At 39.9% G+C, this 24,150-nt stretch overlaps 1 protein-coding gene and 1 non-coding gene across 5 annotated transcripts; one reads left to right on the top strand and one right to left on the bottom strand.

Moving 5' to 3' along the window:
• Window positions 1-580: 580 nt before the first annotated feature.
• Trnaa-agc (transfer RNA alanine (anticodon AGC)) lies at window positions 581-653 on the bottom strand. The gene has a single exon. It is a non-coding gene; the product is annotated as a tRNA-Ala (tRNA).
• Window positions 654-717: 64 nt separating this feature from the next.
• LOC131942014 (zinc finger protein 593 homolog) lies at window positions 718-23,134 on the top strand. 4 transcript variants are annotated; one of them, XM_059301669.1, is made up of 4 exons: window positions 718-817; window positions 21,033-21,232; window positions 22,095-22,157; window positions 22,428-23,134. In XM_059301669.1, the coding sequence occupies exons 1-4, from the start codon at window positions 815-817 to the stop codon at window positions 22,573-22,575; spliced, it is 414 nt and encodes a 137-aa protein (XP_059157652.1). In that variant the 5' UTR covers window positions 718-814; the 3' UTR covers window positions 22,576-23,134. The 4 variants fall into 4 exon arrangements, with proteins under 4 accessions (XP_059157652.1, XP_059157653.1, XP_059157655.1 ...); XM_059301670.1 differs by lacking the exon at window positions 718-817 and adding an exon at window positions 16,462-16,559; XM_059301672.1 differs by lacking the exon at window positions 718-817 and adding an exon at window positions 16,587-16,641.
• The last annotated feature ends 1,016 nt before the right edge of the window (window positions 23,135-24,150 follow it).

The following is a 24,150-nucleotide window of genomic DNA, read 5'->3' as shown; positions in this document are numbered from 1 at the left end:
CCACAGTCGCATGAACAATGCTCTCTGTGACTTGTGCTACATCCCTAATCAGCCCCCCCCCCCCCCCCCACACACACACACACAAACTTGATTTTTGTAAAAACGGGAAGTAAAACAAAAACCATTGATAGCGTCGACTGATATGTTGTCAGTTATAATAGTATTTCACGGCGAACATGTTCTGGGCAGATTTCACGGCGAACATGTTCTGGGCACATTTCACGGCGAACATGTTCTGGGCAGATTTCACGGCGAACATGTTCTGGGCACATTTCACGGCGAACATGTTCTGGGCACATTTCACGGCGAACATGTTCTGGGCACATTTCACGGCGAACATGTTCTGGGCACATTTCACGGCGAACATGTTCTGGGCACATTTCACGGCGAATATGTTCTGGGCACATTTCACGGCGAACATGTTCTGGGCACGTTTCACTTGTTATTGGTATCGTTATACACCACGGTCAAATATGAGGGTAAAATTATCATTCCATTATGTAATAACAGAGTGTGTGTGGGGAGAGGTGGTGGGGTCGTGTCCGATTTTTATTCAGTTTTAAAAATTTAAAATAAAAATTGGAGCAGCGGGGTATCGATCCCCGTACCTCTCACATGCTAAGCGAGCGCTCTACCACTTGAGCTACAGCCCCTGACGACGGTGTAGAAAAGTAATTGTTATCTTAAATGTTTTATTGTTAGTGCAGTAGACCGTGACTTGATGGTTTATGGGCCTTGAATGGATTTGCTACACTGGAGGAGAAAGTATTTCATTTAGTGGAATCACAACTAGATCTAGTCGCTTTACACGGAAATGGTAATTGGTTTAATTAACAAAAGAAAATGAGGCTTAATTAGCACGCGACCTGCTAAAGTATTCGTGTATCGTATAACATCGTTAGTGCACTGGCTCCTTTCTGCAACGGATGTGTAGGTGTTGGTGTGTGTGGACACGTGTGTGTGTGTGTTGGTGTGTGTGGCGAGTGTTGATATGTGTGTTGATGTGTGTGTGAGTGAAGCTATGCGTGGAGATATGAGTGTGAGTGTAGGTATGTGTGGAGATGTGTGTGTAACTACTCTAGATATACACATTTCAAGGACAAAGAAATGAATGTATTCTGTTGTCGACGGTTTTTCTTGTAGTCCTGTGGCACCTATCATGTGTGCAAAGCTGTGCATGATAAGGCATGTGTTATGGGCGCCCTTTTTGAATGTCAATATATGCCATAAATGCACAGCAAGTGCAATTTTTTAAGGGGGGGGGGTGAAGTGTCGTCCATAAATAACGTCAGACACCTAGGAGTGGAAAGGGATAAAGTAGGCCAAGTTGGCCATGTTTTGTAAGTTATTACTTTTGAGAAAATATTTTTTTAAACCCCAAATTAATTTTGGTTTGAATCATTCAATCGACTGATACGTCATAACATGGTCACACGGCAACATGTCTAGCTATTTACAGCGTCTAGAAGTTTCTTTGTTGTCCCCCAGACCGTTACTAGTGGTGCTCGCCCAATCTGAGGTCACGTGACGACCATCGTGACCTCGACGTTATCTTCACATCCTCGCTAGCAACTTGCAGATAACACAATCGTGGCTTTGTCTAGAGTCTAGACTTCGTGTCAGACCTGTGGTGGGATTACATATCTAGCACATAGTGGGACTACATCTCTAGCACATAGTGGGACTACATCTCTAGCACATAGTGGGACTACATCTTTAGACCAGCACATAGTGGGACTACATCTTTAGCACATAGTGGGACTACATCTCTAGCACATAGTGGGACTACATCTTTAGACCAGCACATAGTGGGACTACATCTTTAGCACATAGTGGGACTACATCTTTAGCACATAGTGGGACTACATCTTTAGCACATAGTGGGACTACATCTTTAGACCAGCACAGAGTGGGACTACATCTCTAGCACATAGTGGGACTACATCTTTAGACCAGCACAGAGTGGGACTACATCTCTAGCACATAGTGGGACTACATCTTTAGCACATAGTGGGACTACATCTCTAGCACATAGTGGGACTACATCTTTAGCACATAGTGGGACTACATCTTTAGACCAGCACAGAGTGGGACTACATCTCTAGACCAGCACTTGTTTTATTGAAGAAAAACACGCTTAAAAAACCATTATTGCTCCCCCCCCCCCTAATCTATTCCTTCATATTGAACTCCATGCGGGTGTGGGGGGGGGGGGGGGGGGTATGGTATACACTCCATGTGCTAAAGAAATATTGCTAAGAAATGTACTAGCATAATTAAATGCGTATTTCTGAAGAACTTTATTGACGGCTATAATCGAGGCTTATGGTGATGACAGCGTAGGGAGAAGGGAGTGGGGGGGGGGGGGGGGGATATCGTAAAAATTTGCGAGACGTCAAACCCCGACCACTGGGCGCTTTAATCTCCCCCCCCCCCCGGCACCACACCTTAGGTCTCTACACTGGTCAACCTTTTACTACCCTCCCCCTCCCTCATTTAAATGCTACTGTTAACATGGAGTGAATTAATTCTTACTAGTGCCATAGCTGACGTCATTAAAACATGGGATTAACGTGTTGTTTTAGGGGGACAAAGGTCAAGCACATCAAACAACGTTAAAACATTCACGAACAATCCTATACAGGATTTTAATAAAGAATTATTTGTATGTAGATAGCATTTTTTTGTGTGTTCGAAAATTGTGTCAGAACAATAAATGTAGGTCTAGCTGTGAGGTGTTTGGCAGATGCGACAGAGTTTAGGTCTAGCTGTGAAGTGTTGGGCAGAATGAATGCTATGTGCACAGATCTATGACGTAGAACGGAGCGTGTATCTGTTAGACCAGTGTTAGTCCCGAAACTCTGTATAAAACAAAAGTCCCGTAATTCGGTAGAAAACAAAGTCCCGTAACTCTGTATAAAACAAAAAGTCCCGTAACTCTGTATAAAACAAAAAGTCTCGTAACTCTGTAGAAAACAAAAAGTCCCGTAACTCTCTAGAAAACAAAAAGTCCCGTAACTCTGTAGAAAACAAAAAGTCCCGTAACTCTGTAGAAAATAAAAAGTCCTGTAACTCTGTAGAAAATAAAAAGTCCCGTAACTCTGTAGAAAATAAAAGTCCCGTAACTCTGTATAAAACAAAAGTCCCGTAAATCTGTCGTACAGTAATCAACCGTCCACATGTCATCCATTAGTACAACAGAGAGCATCAAGGGACGGTGAAATGTCACCGGTTCGGTCGGTGACCTCCCGTGGGTCTGGGGGAGTTGAAATTAGCAGCACTGTGCTTGCTGTCAAATAACGGATACTGTCACGCTCTGGCAGGGCATCTGTCGATAATGTCAGCGATCCTTTGTCGGGGTTTGTAGGTTTAAGGCATGGTTCCACTTGAGAAAATCTATGTCAAGATTCCCATGAGTAAGTCTATGACAAGATTCACATGAGTAAGTTTATAGCAAGATTCCAGTGATGTGCGTCTATGACAAGATTCACATCAGTAAGTCTATGTCTAGATTCCCATGAGCAAGTCTATGTCAAGATTAGACTTATGTATGTAACTCTAATATAACCTTGCTTATACCCCATCCCACACACTGAAGTTACCTAATGAAATATACAGCTCATCATTGGCAACCAAATGTGACAGTTTATCTGGCAAATTGCTACTTAACTCTTCAGATTTTTTAAAGCAATGGCCCTCACCCATTAAGTCTACATAAAGGTTGGTCTTACTTTGCTGACCAAAGAACCAACGCTTTCATTATCGAATGAATGGGAGCAATTATGTCAATTAGTGCCATCGACATTCAGAATTTAATATTTTAAAGTGGATGATACTTATGTAAAATATCTTCTAAATATTTTTAAGATCGGCGAAAGTTGGGCTATTTATAGACTATAAAACAACAAACCGTGGTTAAATGAAAACAAGAAACGGAAAACCCAACTTATCTCTAGTCTAGGGAACAGCTGATATACCAGCAATTTTTAGCAGACGAGAGACGGGCTGAGTCGACAAACAGCACGTGCTGATGCAGATGTTTTTTTCACAGTAATCGGGAGAGGGGCATCGCTGGAGGTGTGTGGGTAGGCGGCAAGAGGGGGTAGTAAGGAGAAAAAGAAGAAAAAACCGCTGAGAATATTTGTAAAGGCTGTTTTTAATTTTATTTCTACTTTTTATTCTGGATTTTGTATTGATCTCTTTAATGTTTTGTCGTATGATTTGTTTGAGTGGCCTAGTGGTAGAGAGCTAGACTGCTAACCCGAAAGTCTCGATTAAGTCTTGGGATTAAATCAATAGAACGTCCTTGAGTCCACCGAGCTCTGACTGGTATCATCTAATTCACGTTAGGGAAAGAAAAGACAGCTAGGCATAGTGCTGACCACATTATCCCTTCATATGGCGAGATCACAAACACAGGTGAACTCTACTTCACTTGCCCCATAGAACATCAGGTTTAAAAAATAACTAGATCTACTTTTTTTTTTAACCATCGATAGTTAAGGGCAACGGTGTTCTGACCGGTAGAGAGCTAGACCCGGTAGAGGTAATGTAGGACAGTAGCGTAGCGAGGTCGGGTGTCACCCGGTGCGGCACTTAATGGTGTTACCCCCCCCCCCCCCCCCCCAAAGGCGTAACGACCCTTCCCGGGGACAAACTTTCAAACTTTCGATTTGCACCCCCCCCCCCTCAAACTTTAGATTTGCACCACCCCATCAAGTTTTTCTCTATATATTTAGCTATTTTTTGCCTTGGGTCACCCCCCTAAATGGTGTCACCCGGTGCGGTCCGCACCCCCGCCCCCCCCCTCGCTACGCCTCTGATGTAAGCTATTACCTTTCAACCCTTACATAAGAGACTATTCTCAACGATTTTCTTTGTGACGTAACTGGACTTTGTTTTTGTTTCAAACACGGCAAGTGAGCATGCGTTACCTGACGTTTCACTGTTGGATGCTGGGAAGGCCTAAAGCCAGTGAAGCTTCGATGGTCCGCTGACCGGGAAACCCCGCACTAGTAAACCTACCAAGTCGCAGCTGCGATTGCTTATCTCCATGCTTTACGTTTTTCTTCACTTCCGCCCCTCTGCTGACTTGACCTCAGCGTTCATCCTTTCTCAGCCAGACTTTTTATTTGAGGTGTAAAGGGTTGTTTTAAAACCCATCTTACATCGTCGGAACTTTCCACACTTCAATGTTTTGAAAACAGTTTTTTTTTTAAATTGTATAAACATGATAGCTAAAATTACAGTTAGATTTGTGTAATTAAATGATTAGGCCTATAAGAATGGCAGAGGCGTAGCGACCCTTCCCGGGGGACAAACTTTTCGATTTGCACCCCCCCTCGAGATTTCGATTTGCACCCCCTCCCGAGATTTCGATTTGCACCCCCCCCCCTCAAACTTTCGATTTGCAGCCCTCTCAACCTTTCAATTTATTTTTCCAACCCATTTTGGCGCCCCCTAAGGTCGGCGCCCGGGGACATATGTCCCCCCCACCCCCCCCCCCCCCCTCGCTACGCTACTGAAGAATGGTTAAAATTAATATTTGTAGTTTTTAGAAAGAAATCGCAGTGCCATATAACAAGTATTGCAATTTAGTTGGGATGGGAGGGGGAACTAGTTTATGACATCACTTCAGGGGGAGGTGACGACCTCTTAGGGACGATGATGGAGATGGGGGGGGGGGGGGTAATCTTCAAAATGCATTACATCATTTTTGGACGACCCCATATATATATATATATATATATATATATATGTAACTGGGGTAGGCCTAACTACCAGTTACAAATGATAACGAACGAGAGGCCGAGACGCGGTGTTGGTCTGATGCAACCGATAACAGGTGGCTTATTGGGTCGGGCTGATAACAACCTCAAAGCCAACGCGTGCTATTTTGGGAAACGGTATTCAGACGGCCTGTCAACTTTGATGGATAGGACGCAGATGTTATTTTACGGTCTGTACGTTTGAACTACGCAACTGGTGGTCGGAGATCGAGTACAAGTATCGATTACGGAGGAATACAAGTACGGAGACGAGTACGGATACAAGGCATAAATAGGAGGGCACGGCAGGACTCGTTCTTCTCTTCCCGTTTGCGAGCTCTCTTCGATCTTCATCGCTCGCTTTAGATCAGTCAGTCTGTGTGACATACTCAAGTTGGTTATATTGTGTTAAGAAGGACATTAGACATGTGGATTCAGTTATATGAAGCCTAGTGAGGACTGTTAGGGGGTCAGTTGATTCAGACTATTATTGTGAAACATTTCTGTTGATTCATTGTGTTATATTGAAGCATTTCTTGATTCATGTAATAAAAGGATCAATAGCGAACCTGCATCTTCGAGTCTTTCTACTGTAGTCGATGTTGTGTAGCATGAGTGGTTCAACTCGTTACAATTGGCGTTGTCGGGCAGGATAGACTCGGGGAAGGTCACATTTGGCGTTGCGAACAGGAAAGATGCAACTAGCCTAGGTCACATTTGGCGTCGTCGGCAGGATAAATGTTCGCTCGTCACAATTGGCGCTGCGATCAGGATGAATTCAACTAGACTTGCCGTTTAAGGCACCTATAGTCAACCTTGTGCATAACTGTGTTTAGTGTGTGTGTGAATTCGGACATTCAGGAACTGTGAAAATTGAGGAACGAGGAAAAATTTTTCATACACACACGGTAAGAAAGAACTCTCTTTTTTTAGTACTTAAGGAAGAAAATGTCTACTCTGGACGAGAAGCAGACCCATATAGTGGTCCTACCCAGAGAGTCCCATATTAACAAATTTTACGGGGACGGAGACCCAACTTTAACCAACAGGTTCAGTGAAGAGGTCAAAGCGGCCTGGGCCTCGAGACATATGTCACCAGAGGAAAGATTAAGACTGCTGATGGGCAGTATAGGTGAAACGGTTAGGGCAGAGGTTAAGTGCCACGATAGGACCGTCCAATCAGATCCAGATAAGGTGCTGGATCTGATTATGGAGACCTTTGGGGAGAGACGGTCGGGAGTGCAACTGCTATCGGGATTCGTGGGCTTAAAGCAGAGAATGGCGGAGAGTGTGATGGAGTACTCACACAGGATGAACAGGGCCTTTGATTTGGTAAAGGGCAAATCACCGGACATTGATGTACGCCTACTGAGGGACCATTTCATCGAGGGGCTAGCAACCCCGATCTTAAGGAGAGAGTTGAAAGAGGAGGTCCACAGAGACCAGCAGTTGACCTTCCTTCAGGTCAGGAACTCAGCGATCCGCAGGTCCGAGGATGAGGACCAATCGAACTGTTCGGTGGACAAAGTCTCTGTGCCTGAACAGAGACAATCCCCACCCACAGGGGCCGACACGATGGAGACCATGATGGCTCAACTGTTGGCCCACCTAGAGAAGGTTGACCAACGCTTGAAGTGGTTGGAAAGCAGGTCAACAGCTGAGAATCAGGAAAAGAACGGGACAAAACGGGGACGGGTTGGACGGCCGCGTACTGCCAAGCCATCACTCCAATGGACGGCAGACGGTCGACCAATTTGTTTGTCTTGTTCACAACCCGGACATATGGCACGGTACTGCCAGGGAAACGGTCGTCCTCTGTAAGGCAGGGCCAAGCTACAGAGGGGCGAGGTTATGGCCCAAGAAGCAAAATGATGGGAGTCTGTCCCGAAATGGTGATTACGATTGGGGACATCGCGGTGAAGGCAATTGTGGATACAGGCTCCCAGGTGACGACAATCACGGAAAATTTTTACACCAAATGGATGAAAGGAAAAGACCATGGGTTGAGGTCTGACACATGCTTGCGCCTGACGGCAGCTAATGGACTAACCATTCCTTACTGTGGTTATTTTCTGGCGGATGTCGTGGTGGCGGGACATAAGTTGAAGCAGGTTGGGGTGTTCGTTACGAAACACAACCTAGAGACAAATGTGTCAAACATACCTTGCCTATTGGGCATGAATATTCTTGGTCAGTTGCCAGAATTTCCTACAAATATTGTCGGATCGACCACACCAGGTCGGGGATCCAAGTTGGCCAGGTTTGCCAAGACCAGAGGAAGGACAGCAGTCCCGGCAAACACGGTCAAGGCAATCACATTACAAATTGGTGATAGAAGCGTGAATGGTGATGTGATGATAGAACCATGTGGCGCCGCACTGAGGGCAGGCGTCGTGTTACTGCGGACATACACATCAGCGGAAAACGGACTAGTTCAAGGGTTGGTAGCAAATGTTTTGGATGAAGAAATTTTTATACCGCCTAACACTCTGGTAGGAGTACCACAGAACGTCGAGGTACAAAGGTCGGCACAGTGCATCGAACTGATCAATACCAGTAGTAATGAAGTAACAATTAGGTCGGTCAATGTGACGGCCGAGGTGAAGAAAGAAGATGGCCGATCATATACATTCCCGGAAACTGAGGACCCAAAACTAAATGAATTGCTGAATAAATACAGTGATATATTTGCCTCGTATGAGGGTGATTTGGGGTACACGGAAGTAATAAAACACCAGATACCCTTACTACAAGACAAGCCGGTGGCGCAACCTTATCGAAGATTACCACCGAGTCACTACTCGGCGGTGAAAGCACACCTGAATGATCTACTAAAAAAGGGAATTATTACAACCAGTACGAGTCCGTATGCGGCACCGATAGTAGTGGTAAAAAAGAAGTCAGGGGAGATAAGACTGTGTTGTGATTACCGGAAATTGAACAATATCACAAGAAGGGATGCATTCCCCTTGCCTCGTATTGATGAATGTCTCGATGCGTTGGGGGGAGCAAGATTTTTTTCTACCTTGGATTTGGCTAGTGGCTACCACCAAGTGGCCATGCACCCCAACGATCAACATAAAACTGCATTTATTTCTCCACTGGGACTGTACGAGTGGACCCGTATGCCGTTTGGTCTAACTAATGCACCTGCTACATTCCAGCGAGTAATGCAGAGTGCTATGAGTGACTTTCTATTTCAAATAATGTTGGTGTATTTAGATGATATTCTAGTTTACTCAAAAACTTGGGAGGACCATCTAAAAAGATTAGAACAAGTGTTTCTCCGTCTTAGGGAGATAGGAGTAAAGCTGAACCCAGACAAATGCTGCTTTGGTTTGAAATCGGTACATTTTTTGGGTTACGTGATTTCGTCGGATGGCATCGCCACTGACCCAGATAAAATTGCAGCTGTTAAAGAATGGAAACAACCAACAACTACGGTAGAGGTCAGGTCATTCTTGGGCTTTGCTTCCTATTATAGAAAATTTGTGCCGGGTTTTGCAAAAATTGCCGCACCATTGCATGACTTGGTAAACAAAATGACAAAGAAACACAGTAAGGAGAAAAAGAAAGGTAAAACACAACTGATAGGTGAATTATGGACTGATGAATGCCTGAACTCGTTTAAGCTATTGAAAAAGGCTTTGACAGAGGCGCCGATATTGGGATACGCGGACTTTGACAAACCATTTCGGTTAGAAATTGACGCCAGCTCGAAAGGTCTGGGAGCTGTGCTATCACAACAACAAAAGCAAGGTTTCAGGGTTATTGCTTATGCAAGTCGAGCTCTGAAGGAATCAGAGAAGAACATGACAAATTACAGCGCCATGAAACTAGAACTTTTGACATTAAAATGGGCTGTGACTGAAAAATTCAGGGACTATCTCTTGGGTGCTAAATGTGTGGTATACACTGACATTAACCCCTTGAGTCACCTAAAGACAGCAAAGTTGGGATCCATCGAACAGCGATGGGCAGCAGAATTGGCACTCTTTGACCTAGAGATAAAGTATCGCCCGGGGCGGTCCAATGGCAATGCGGACGCCTTATCAAGGAATCCTTACGAGAGACCGGGTGATGAGGAAGAAACACTGACAGGAATATGTGAGGTCAGAGCGTCAACAGATATCCCTCATGGGGTACAAGTGATGCAAAACGGGCAGACCGGGGTGGAGCACATATCCACGGAACCCGAACATATGGACAGTAGTGATTTTAATTGCCTTAATCACCAAAAGATAAGAGATGCCCAGAGAACGGATAGTGGCTTACAACCGCTATTGAAACACGTCCAGGAACAAAAATTCCCAGGAAGAAGGGAAAGAGAACAATTTGGTCGAGAAACAAAGAAAATACTGAGTCAGTGGAACCGTCTCAGTATAAAGGATGGTGTTCTCATGCGGAGAATTCATGACCAAATTGATGGCACAATACACCAGGTGGTGGTGCCGGGACAATTACGAGGAGAAGTGCTAAGGTTGGCACATGACAGGGCAGGACACCAGGGTCAGGACAGGACGCACAAAATATTACGACGGAGGTGTTACTGGCCCAATATGGAAATGGAGGTCAAACGCCATTGTGAGGCTTGTGTGAGGTGTCAGCATGCGAAAATGCCAGTTGTCAAAATGAGACAGCCATCAGGACACCTACTAGCGACAAAACCACTAGAGATTGTGGCTATGGACTTTACGTCGTTGGAGCAATCATCGGATGGGACGGAACATGTGTTGGTAATGACTGATGTATTCACCAAATGGACGGTGGCGGTGCCCACGCGAGATCAGACTGCCAAAACAGTGGCAAATGTCTTAATAGAACATTGGTTCATCAGATATGGCATACCAAGACAATTACACTCTGACCAAGGAAGGGCTTTCGAGTCAGAAGTAATTAACCAACTGTGCAGCCACTACGGGATCAACAAATCTAGAACAACCACATTTAATCCGAAAGGAAACGGACAGTGTGAACGGTTCAACCGCAGCATGCATGATTTGCTGCGTACGCTAGAACCTGAACAGAAAAAACGTTGGCCTGATTTTCTCCCAGAGTTGGTATATTTATACAACTGCACACCCCATGCCACAACCGGCTTTTCGCCATACATGTTGCTGTTCGGACGAGAGGCTCGACTCCCTCTTGATTTGTTCCTAGGAAAAAGGGAGAGTATGACTGGCTCATACACCGCACTGGAATATGTGAATGAACATATGAGAAGAATTAGAGAAATGTACAGGGTAGTACAGGAAAGACTAGAACATGAATCTCGGCGAAGGGAACCGCCGATACAGACGAAGGACCCGCCACTCAAACTGAATGACAGGGTATTACTGCGTAGCCACCCGTTAGGCAGAAACAAAATCCACGATCTCTGGGGACAGGAGATATGGCAAGTCGTGGAGATGCCTAAAGTAGCAGGTGGCCCCTTTAAGATAAGACCCATCGATCACGCCAAACCGGATCGGTGGGCGAATATTGCTCAATTAAAGAAATATTGGAATAGGCAAGAAGAGCAGTTACACACAGAGAAACCCAAGACAATTAGGGAACCGGAAGTTATAACGGAAATTCACATACCCATTCCGGAACCATATCACCATCAACAGAACAACAGCGATACGCAAGGGGAGGATACCGGCAACAATGAGGATCCCGGTCCCTCCAGAAGCAGAGAGACAGTAGACCATCAGATAAGTGGTCCGCGGAGAAGTTTAAGGAACAATTCTTTCATGGTCGCGCTGGTATGAAAACAGACTGTTCAAAGAGCTATAGAAGTGAACTGGTGAAGGCACCAAATGGAAAGGGTGGATGTGAATTCTAGAACTGTTTTGTGTCTCAGGAAGATGATGTAGACACAGTTGATATGTGAAATAGGTAGAACTGTCAATCGTATACGAATGGAACGTCGTGGACAGTGAGTAGAACAATAGATTTTTTTTTTACGACTGTGCGATTGACTTTGGAGGAGTGCACCTGCCAGGCGTTGTTTGTGGTTGAAAACACACAAAAAAAGCAGGGGTGGATGTAACTGGGGTAGGCCTAACTACCAGTTACAAATGATAACGAACGAGAGGCCGAGACGCGGTGTTGGTCTGATGCAACCGATAACAGGTGGCTTATTGGGTCGGGCTGATAACAACCTCAAAGCCAACGCGTGCTATTTTGGGAAACGGTATTCAGACGGCCTGTCAACTTTGATGGATAGGACGCAGATGTTATTTTACGGTCTGTACGTTTGAACTACGCAACTGGTGGTCGGAGATCGAGTACAAGTATCGATTACGGAGGAATACAAGTACGGAGACGAGTACGGATACAAGGCATAAATAGGAGGGCACGGCAGGACTCGTTCTTCTCTTCCCGTTTGCGAGCTCTCTTCGATCTTCATCGCTCGCTTTAGATCAGTCAGTCTGTGTGACATACTCAAGTTGGTTATATTGTGTTAAGAAGGACATTAGACATGTGGATTCAGTTATATGAAGCCTAGTGAGGACTGTTAGGGGGTCAGTTGATTCAGACTATTATTGTGAAACATTTCTGTTGATTCATTGTGTTATATTGAAGCATTTCTTGATTCATGTAATAAAAGGATCAATAGCGAACCTGCATCTTCGAGTCTTTCTACTGTAGTCGATGTTGTGTAGCATGAGTGGTTCAACTCGTTACAATTGGCGTTGTCGGGCAGGATAGACTCGGGGAAGGTCACATTTGGCGTTGCGAACAGGAAAGATGCAACTAGCCTAGGTCACATATATATATATATATATATATATATATATATATATATATATATATATATATATATATATATATATATATATTTATATTTATATATATATATATATATATATATATATATATATATATGTGTGTGTGTGTGTGTGTGTTTATTTATTTATTTAGTAGTGGATTAAGGGGGATGGGGCTGAAAGAGCTGCAGCCAGGGGCCCCTTAAATTTACTGTTTAATTGTTGGTTTTCACAACAAATAAAAAAAAAACTAAAGCTTTAATGTTTGCATCACAAGCTTCGTTTTTTTTTTAAATATCTAACACGTACACACACTTAAGTATAAATACCTCAATTACAGTGGCGGTATAAGGAGCTGAACATTTAATTAACCTCAAAATTTGCTGTTATCAGCAACAGTAAAAATAATTTTCCTATCTATGTTTATTTGTTTCGTAGAGTCTAAATGAATGGTGAATTTCCTTACCATAAGCTTATTTCCCTATAAATTTACAAACACAAAAGTATGAGATTTTAGTTTTCTCCCATGAAAATATACGCTTGTCTCTTAGTGGGCATCAACCCCAATGCTCTACAGTACAAACTGTAGCTGACATTGCTTCATTCATATATATATATATATATATATATATATATATATATATATATATATATATATATATATATATATATATATATATATATATATATATATATATATATATATATATATATATATATATATATATATATATATATATATATATATATATATATATATATATATATATGTGTGTGTGTGTGTGTGTGTGTGTTTTACGGTCAAAGCCCGAAGTCGGCCAATGCTAGGATTGGCCGGCCAATGCGCGCATTGGCCAATATCGCCTCCAATAGGTCGGTCAAAGTCCGAAACTTTGCTTGATTTCGGCCTTTGGCCGGCCATTCCGCGGACTGGCAATGGTGGACCGGCCAAAGTCTGAAATAGCTCTTGATTTTGGCCTTTGGCCGGCCAGTCCGCGGACTGGCAATGGTGGACCGGCCAAAGTCTTAATTAGAAGATCATCTGGCTAGGGACGACTGGCGAAAGTCCGAATTAGAAGATCATGAGAAGATTTTGGTTTTTTTTTATGCCGTAAGGATCATGAAATTAAGTCTTTATTGATTATTAATTAAAGTAAATGACAGAAACATTCACATTTTTTATTGTACTATAGTCTCAATCTATCAATATCATCATTTGTTACAACACGTTGAACTTTTATGGCATTTAGAATTACATAGCAGCTTGTTATTTTTACACTTGCAGCGATTTGTTGTGCACTTAGTTGTGCAATTGCAGCGATGTAGCCTTGGCCCCCCATTCAATGATTGGGAAGATGCGATGGTTCGTAGTGATTTTTCCTCAGTGCCAACTGACGACAATAAGAGCAGTTTTTCGTGAAGAATTGAAAACTCACTTCTAGCATACAGTTGTTTTAGAACACCATGTTCCGTTCCTAATTTGTAGAAACCGCCATCGATGCTCATGACAACTGCAATCACGCTTCGGGGATCACCGTGACCTCTGTCAACATCTGGAAAACGGATGCGTACATTGTCACCCACTTCACCATCTTTAAATTTTGTATTTGATGTTTTTAAGCATCTTAGCACCTTGAGTTTGCAAGCCAGTATGAGCTGCTGATCTGTGTTCCATGATGTCTTGTTTGTTGTGACACAATCTGCAGGTAATGTTCCCTCCGTACCGTTCGTCTGCTTCATTGGGTATTCCACAAATAGCATGGACATCGTTGCCACAGGATCCAAAAGAATGAGCTGCACTACATTGTTTTTCACAAACTATATAGAATTTGTTGGCCACATTATTATCACGCAACTGGTCTGGGCGTTCCGCCACGGCAGTAGATGTGTTAGCTAATGATGTCGTTGCATTTCTTGTTCAATGTTCTCAAGATCTTCCTCAGTAACTATTTTATCGAGAGCTTATATATGGAAACTAACATGGATTGACATTTTTTTCTTTTGACAGCCATCTGCTATGTCTGTCTCATGGTCTGGCGGCCCTTTTGATCCATGTCGCCTTGCATATAGAATGCTATACAAACAAGAGCTAAACAATACGTTACTCTCAATCAGAGTTTCTTCCAGGCATCTCTTCGGGGGGGGGGGGGGGGGGGGGTTTAAGCCCCCCCCCCCCCCGAAAATTTTTTACCGCCCCCCGAACGAAATGAAATTTATATAATTTATATAGAAAATATATACTTTTAACAGTGTCCGCCCCCCCACCCGAAGAAAGTCTACCGCCCCCCCCCCCCCGAAAGTTTCAAGTGCCCCCGGAGAAAAAAGTCTGGAAGAAACACTGCTCTCAATGAAAACGCACCCAGAATAAAGAAAATGCGATCACACCTTAGTCTAGATAGAACATTGGCCAGGACATCCCGGCCAGTGTGCGCATTGGCCGGCCAATGTACAAAATACGCTGTCAAGTTTAAGCACTTCGGACTTTGGCCAGTACGTCCCGGCCAGTGCGCGCATTGGCCGGCCAATGTACGAAATACGATCTTATTGCTAAGTTCTTCGGGCTTTGGCCAAGAGAGCCGGCCAATGCACGGATTGGCCGGCCAATCCGCGCTTTGGCCGCACTTCGGGCTTTGACCGTAACATATATATATATATATATATATATATATATATATATATATATATATATATATATATATATATATATATATATATATCTTGATATCTAAGGAAAACAGGGGAAAGCAACAATAAAACTCAATTTAAATATAACTTATTTATTCATTCCCTTTACCATAGCCTTTTAAAAACCACCAACATAATTTAAGAACATAAATGTCTTTGAAATATGGAGAAAAAAAACATTAAGCCGGGATATTAGGCTAACGATTGGAAATCAGTAGACATTTACGAATAATGTTGGCACAAGGTTAATTTAATCATAAACTAATTTGCAACCAAAAGTCACTCGCTCAATAAGAATATAAGACAGATTATAGGGGAGCGTTCAGTAAGAAGTTTATATAGGCTTATTAGAAAACGGGAAATAAGCCATCATATTACATTCAAGATTAATATTGATCTTCTTGGGGTTTTAGCCTTAGAAGTTAGAAAATTGTATTTAAAAATGTATTAATTTTATTATAGGCTAATTATTAGAGATGACAAATAATATTCAATTAATTCCTTTATAATGCTTAGCATTTTCAAATAATATAAAGAATAGCTTTTCTTTTCTTGTTTTACTAATTATATTCTTCAAACGAATACAATTCTAGTAAATTAGTATTTTCTGAATAATGTCTGCGAAAATTTGCGGAAGTGGTGAATGTACGTACGGCTAGATAGTAGGTAGATATAGTTCATAAACTATGAATCTATCTATTTGCTTCTTGCGAGGATAAAGAAGGGTGACTTAAACTTGAAGGGACAACTAAGCGGCGATCAAAATTACTGTACTCTTACTATATTTGACTTCATTAGATGCTTAATTATTTTTTTTAGCTATAATGCACACACCAGAGAGAGGGGAGAAAGTTAAATAAAAGCTTGTGATAATTCGCCACAGCTACATTATTTTTTTAAACAATGACTATCAAGTCCAAAACGCACGAAAATATAATTTTATATAATTTTATATAATTTTATATAATTATATAATTTATAAATAATAGTGTATCCGGGCTTAAGCATTCATCAATATTTTTGTATTGTAATTTGTTGTGGCGTTTAGAGAACCCATTTATAAAGATACGATACCCACGCTTGTGAAGTGTATCGTCGAGGCATATTTAAAAATTAGATCCCATAAACTGGAAAATATTAAAATATTTTAAATGTAAGAATGTTAGTTAAAGTATCTCATATATTCAATAAAATGAGTACACAGAACTTTATACAATGCTAACAAAGTCTGTATTGTTAATTTTGATACATGGTTTGAACGAATATCTTTCAGAATCGCATACTGTGTAATCGATACAAATAAACAATTCACGTCCATTAGCACACGTTTCCTTTAAAGACTACGAAACAGGTAGATTCTAGATTTAGATTCTACATCTGAAGTCTAGAATCTAGAGTAGATTTCGATCTAGAATTTTGATTAAATAATCTTGGTTAGATATTAGCTTCTAGTTCTAGTAAATATTGATATTAGCCATGTCCGACAATAAACTTGCTCAAAATCTGTGTTGAATCGTTGATGCCATTTTTCGGTACAACTCCATTTTGGCATTTAGCGTATTTTATTTCTCCGCTGCTTGTTTACCTCCAGTTGAGCGTATTTTATTAGGCCGATTCTAGTCGGAATAAGATACGCATGCGATGCGCAATGGAGAGAAACTACGACTTAGCGGCGATGTTTTCGATGGTACTGCGCATGCGTGTGTTTACAACCGCAGAACCCTAATACCAACCCTAATCCTATCCTTAACCCTATCCCTAATCCTATCCCTAACCCTAACCCTAGCCCTAATCCTAACCCTAGCCCTAATCCTATCCCTAACCCTAATCCTACCCCTAACCCTCATTCTAACCCTAGCCAAAGGTCACTGCGCATGCGCAGAACTATCTTTTGCCGAAAAATCTTATTCCGAGTAGACACTTCGATTTTATTATAACAACCGAAACACACCAAAACACGATTCATTTATTTGTATTGTATTTTTGTTTTGTATTGTTACAATTATCTCCCAGGCATGATACTATAAAATACTATAAATATAAATAAACATTAATGAACTTACAATACAATGACCCCAAAACTGAGGCCAACACAATTTCAAATAGCAATTGCCTGAGCTAGATCTATGACGTATGCTGATAATTCAATGTCAGTGTGAACCCGCGACTGTGTAAGGATTTTTCTGACGATTACACGAGATTCGATATTTAATTGGAACAGTTCTAATGCTTTTTATGTTTTTTTTACCTTTTCTAATTAAAAATCACATTCATTAAAAAAAGGCCAAGGCTATTCCCAGCCGGTTGGGAATAGCCGTATTGGGGCTATTCCCAGCCGCCTGTGAATAGCCCCAATACGGCTATTCACAATCGGCTGTCATTTCATGCTAAATACGACTGTGAATAATATCTTAAAATAATAATTGTGACTGGGGAATGAGGTATATATGAGGTATATTAAGAGAGCAGTGCTATTTTTATTTTGTTATAAAAAAGTTATTACAATTAAAATTTAGTTTAGCTTTTAGGCTCATATCAGTATCAGACATATCTGCTACAGGCTACGTAGGTCATAGATGATCAATTATGCACTCTAAATCTAAATATCAGGTGAAATAGGATGTCATTTTTCATCAGCTATAATTCACAGTTTCCATCGCACTTTTGTGTTTTTTCTCTCTTTTTTTTTTTTTGCTGATATGCCACCAATTACGTCACAAAAAAATTAACAAAAGTTACCCTTCGATGAGTAACTTAAGTAACTGAAAAAAAATTTTGATATTAAGATTGAGAGGCATACATTAAGACTAAGAGTCATAGAAATAGAGCATCTGATGGATTTGAACCAACACCTTCTGACACGGCAGCCACTCCCAATGACCGCTGAACCACACATCTTCATGCCTAGTTAGGTATTTTTAACATTATATCTATCAAACACGGTCACTGGAATACGACTGTGAATAGCCCCAATACGGCTATTCCCAGTCGACTGTGAATAGACACTTCGTTAAAAAAATAAGTAGATCTAGTGTTTTCCTGACGTTTTTGTGTGTTTCGGTTGTGTTTATAATAAAATACGCTCAACTGGAGGTGAACGTGAAGCGGGGAATAAAATACGCTAAAATGGAGTTTTACCCCAATTTTCTATCATTTTTAATGATGATTTGTTTGTTGTGTGCAATGTGTCATTGTGTGGTGTCTACAGTACAACTACTAGATCTAGTACAAGTCCACTAGTCACAGCGTCAAAGTCTAGACCTATAGATCTGGTATACATAACATAATAATATTATAAATATAAATTTAGAATCTAGGCTAGGGTAAAACTCTATTTTCATTTTAGTTTTTTAGAGTAGATCTAGATTCTAGATCTATTTGGTAATCTATCGGTTTAGCCTTAGTTTAGGTATGTAAAATCGCCCGCGACTAGTAATGTGAAAGACAGGTGACTCCTTAAATTTTAATAATTATTTCATATTTTGAGGAGGATTTATGTTTTGAAAAATACAAAAATGTTTCTTTGTTTCATTTAGGTTAGGCCTATGTACCTGTTTTCAAACAATTGAATTAAAACTTTTAATAATAAATGAAGACTAGCGATGTTTCCAACAGATGCACCCATGCTCATTTACTATAGCAGCCATCTTGTTTAAGTTCTTTCTTTGTTAACTTATAGCGCGAGATTCAGGGAAGGCAACTCTATTTTAAAGTATTTTACAAATTGCTGCTGTTTATATAGGAAATCCTGCTCGCAAACATCAAACACTGCTGTTTAAAGTTAATTTCCTGCCTATATTGATATATTTAGCTATTGATTTATGTTTATTATTCATTTATCTATAATATTTGACACAAATATATCACAATATACTTCTATTAAAGCCTTGACAATGAGGTAACTTTTTCGTACATTACTAGCCGCGGTCGATTTTTACGTACCCAAAACGATAGATTACCGAGTATTTTATCCCCCGCTTCACGTTCACCCCCAGTTGAGCTTATTAAGTTATTTTATTAGGCCTATAAACTAATATAAACACAACCAAAACACACAAAAAAACAGTAGGAAAACATTGGGCTTATTTCTTTATGAAGTTTTGTTTTAGTTTTCATAATCTACTTTTGTCAAGACTTAAGAAAAATCCAAATTTGGAATAGGCCTATTGAATCTAGATCTATGTTCGTGTGTCAGTTTAAATATTTATGGCAATGGGTGAAGTACGAAACTCACAATTACAAGGCGGTTAAGTTTGTATTGTTACAAATATCTCCCACGCATGATACTATAATTAAACTTTTATGAACTCACAATGACCCCAAAACAGGCCAACACCATTTCAAATAGCTATTGCCCTAGCTATGACGTTAAAATAAGTAGATCTAGCTCTAATCCTAGTGTTTTCCTAACGTTTTTGTGTGTTTCGGTTGTGTTAATAATAAAATACGCTCAACCGGAGGCAAACGTGAAGCAGCGAATAAAATACACTAAAATGGAGTTTTACCTAAATCTAGTCTAGATCTAGGATTGGGTAAATTGTAAAATTCGGCTCAGTTACTTGACATCATTTATTAGGGAACACATGTGATCTAACCAAATGCCAGTTACAAATAATGAGCCATCACTATATAGACCCTAGTTAAAGTATGGTCAGCTTTTTAAAAATATGAATTCAGTTATGAGTAGAATTTGCATTGTTCCCTACCTTTTGGAAGTTGTACCAAAGTTTGGGGCGGAGTGGTCTAGTGGTAGAGAGCTGGACTGCTAACCTGTAAGTCTCGAGTTCGAATCCAGGTTCAAGTCAGTAGACGGTCCCTGAGTCCACCCAACTCTGATGGGTACTTACGTTAGGGAAAGTAAAGGCGGCTGGGCATAGTGCTGACCACACTATCTCTTCATATGCTGAGGTCACAGAAACAAGTGAACTCTACTTCACTTGCCCCATAGACCGTCTGGTTTGAAAGGGAAACTTTCTACCAAAGTTTGTGATTAGCTTGTTAAGTTTAGGCTTTAACCTATAGAATACTATAGATCAACAAAAGTCATCTAGCTAGGCTTTGATACAAATAAAGCCCCAATTGTCTCAAAGAATGATAAAATCACATGTTGATATTGTGGTCTGGAATTCACCTTAGGATGAAGGTCCATATGGACTGAGTCATCGACTCAATAAGTTTATGGCATATAGGTCATAAAAAAATAAATTTGTGGAAGTAACAAGTGTACACAGTAACTTCAAGTGTTAAAGTTAATGTAGTTGAAAGGAACAGGTTTAAAACAAGGTTTTCATCCAGAATACATATTATTTTAATTCAAATGACAGTGTGAATTTTATTAAAAAAAACACTAAAAAAGATAATCACCAAATCTATTTTTTTTTAAAAATTATTTGTTCTGTGAGCAAGCAATGAAGAATTCAAACCTGATGTAGCCATACTAATATTATAATACTTCATAGACTGAAGAAAATAGAAGAAATTTAAGAACTAAAATTTCTTTCCATGTAAAATAATAGTTGTATAATAATGTGCGTCATTAGTTTATTATTATTTTTTATAGCTTTTTTGATAATAATAATATTTTTAATAGCTTAATACCATAAATTTTGGAGTATGAATGTCAGGTAAGAGTTGGTATGTTTATCGTTTGCCGAAAAACTGCTATCAATAAGAATATTTAGATTGATATGCTACTTGGTACTACCACTATGTTTTCTAAAATACACGAAGGAAACATATTTTACTCTAGTTGAAGCTGGATTTTCAATATTAAAGCCATTGCTTATTTTCAAACACTAATGTTATAAAAAATCTTATTTTGCAGATAAAACAAAACATGGGAAGGTACCGCAGAAAAAAGATGCACAAGGGAGACAAACCACTAAAAGAGAAATATAGAACAAAGAGACGAACTCGTGATTTAGATCAGATCCACAATGATATGAAAAGTCCAGACTCTTTGTTAAAGCAGGACGTTGACCTGGACAAACCAGGGGCTGCACAGTTTTATTGTTTGACTTGTGCGTAAGTACTTTTTTACTTCAACACTGGTGTGTAAGTACTTCTTTTTGACTTCATCACTGGTGTGTAAGTACTTCCTTTTGACTTCATCTCTGGTGCATTAGTACTTCCTTTTTTACTTCATCACTGGTGCATTAGTACTTCTTTTTTACTTCATCACTGGTGTGTAAGTACTTCTTTTTGACTTCATCACTGGTGTGTAAGTACTTCCTTTTGACTTCATCTCTGGTGCATTAGTACTTCTTTTTTACTTCATCACTGGTGCGTAAGTACTTCCTTTTTACTTCATCACTGGTGTGTAAGTACTTCTTTTTTACTTCATCACTGGTGCGTAAGTACTTCCTTTTTACTTCATCACTGGTGTGTAAGTACTTCTTTTTGACTTCATCACTGGTGTGTAAGTACTTCTTTTTGACTTCATCACTGGTGTGTAAGTACTTCTTTTTGACTTCATCACTGGTGTGTAAGTACTTCCTTTTGACTTCATCTCTGGTGCATTAGTACTTCTTTTTTACTTCATCACTGGTGCATAAGTACTTCCTTTTTACTTCATCACTGGTGTGTAAGTACTTCTTTTTGACTTCATCACTGGTGTGTAAGTACTTCTTTTTGACTTCATCACTTTTGACTAAATTATTTGATTCTTTCAAGGCCATTAAAAATTTACTACCATCTGCTTTCTCAGTTTTTTATTCTTCTGAACTTATAGTATAGTATACTATATATTTTTTTAGTACAGTATTGTGAATATAATGATTGCAACATTTAAATTGATGATAGTAGTACCAGCATCTTGTCATGTTCTTAGCTACTGTGATTGTATGGTGTGTGAGTGCTGATTGCTATTTTAAATTCTGTATTTCAGGAAATATTTTATAAATGACAAATCCCTGACAGACCACTTTAAGAGCAAGCCCCACAAAAGAAGGTAAGGACAGAGTACTTTACACTAGAATACCTTTTACTTTGACTGTTTCAATCATGGTCTATTTTCCAGGTGTATTATTAAAGTATGTTTTTATCATAAATGGTTTAGTACTGTTTTTCTGTTGACCATGACCAACATGAGTTTCTCATGTGAGAACTTTACATCTAGTGTTGACTATGCTGTTGATTGCTTGCCTTCATCTAATACCAATTAGTTGGCTTTTAGTTATGTCTGACATGTTTACATGATGAAGCTTTTGATGATTGCCAGGTTGAAGGCACTTGAAACAGAACCCTACACGCAGGAGGAGGCAGACAGGGCTGCAGGGATGGGATCATATGTTGCACCAAAGAAAGTCACAGTCCTACAGCAGAGTAAACCAAGCACAGAAGCAGAAATGGCACCTGTAGACACTTGACGCATAGATCTCTACGTGGGGAGGGGGGCTTGTTATGCTTGTGTATAATGTACTTGTATATGAAAATGTCCTTAAAGTTCATCTTATGCTTTTGTCAAGAGAATATTTTATGTAGGTTTAAGTTGCACACAATTTTCAACAATAATTTCTATGTACATTCTACATTTTTACCAGTATTTATAAATACTTTTAAATATTTGTGCAGACATTTCAAAATACTTCAGGTTGATGGCCATTGACTGTTGAAGATTTTCCTTCTTTGTAAATATTTGGTAACATTATTATTACCGTCACTTCTTTTCTTTCAAGTCAAACCTAACTTGAAGTTAATTCAGTCATAATAAGGTACAAAAAAACTAATTAAAAGAGAATTGTTTAAGTTGTGTGCATGTGGAGCTAGCTATAAGTACAAAAACAGCAGTTTGCATACTTTTTGACTTTGGTTTCATATGGCTGTTCCCCATTGTCAGTGAGTAATTAAAAAACAGCATTCATATCAGCTGTTCCCTATTGTCAGGGAGTAATTAAAATAAAGCATATGAAAAATATCACAAGAAGCCAGATTTTTTTTTTGTGTATTTATTTTCCACCAGCGACAAATGAATATACATGAACTAACCAATGTGGTACACTGATAACACAAGTGTCGACTGCTGGATATTTGTGTGACCTTGAACCTTCACACTGTGACCCATGACCTTGGACCCCCTTCATTGTACTGATGTTTGTACATGGAACATCTACAAATCTACCTCTAGTAACCACATAGCTCGCTAACACATTGAAATTGACTTGTAAGTTGGGTAACGTTAAACTAAAATTTTATAGTCTTGTCCAGATCTACACACAGGCTGTGTGTTTACAGTCACAGGTCTAAGTTGGTCAGACCAACCTGTTGGATGGTTGGACTAACTTCCAACCTGTTGGATGGTTGGACTAACTCCCAACCTGTTGGATGGTTGGACTAACTTCCAACCTGTTGGATGGTTGGACTAACTTGCGCTTTGATAAAGTTTGGCTGCACATCAAAGTAAATAATAACACTGGGCTCAGAGTAAGGCATTGAATTTGTTTTCAGTTGGAAAAACTTCACCACTTTGTAGTTTTCAATCAAATCCTTTTTAATTTATAGAATCTAACAGTAGTAGCAGTAGCTTTTATTGACAAAAACTGAACAGAATGTAAGCAGTGTTTTAAACATACAATGTTACTATACATTTTAACCAAGCACTAAACACATTATCTTTTCCATGAATCTTCAAGTTTAATCCATTTCTCTATCAAACTAAAATTTGGTCTCCAAAACTAAGTAAAATTAATGCTTAAAATTTTATGCTTATTCTGAGCCCCTCAACACAATAACTTATCACAATTCCAGGAAAACGTTTTTTCAAAATCTGGGTATAACTATTAACATTCATATTATATTCGCCTAATCTTCTGAAAGGTCGCTTTCAAAACCAGTTTAATATGCCTTTCACTGTCACCATTTTGTACACAAAATCCAAAAGGGGAAGAAAAAAAAAACATGACTCCCACATGAAAGGTGAAGCACAGACAAGAATTGGATATCTT

Source organism: Physella acuta, unplaced genomic scaffold (genome assembly GCF_028476545.2).
Source record: "Physella acuta isolate Inbredline_101_S28 unplaced genomic scaffold, ASM2847654v3 ptg000381l, whole genome shotgun sequence".
Lineage (NCBI taxonomy): Eukaryota > Metazoa > Mollusca > Gastropoda > Physidae > Physella > Physella acuta.
Note: the sequence above shows the minus strand (reverse complement) of the source record. Positions and strands in the feature narration are given on the sequence as shown.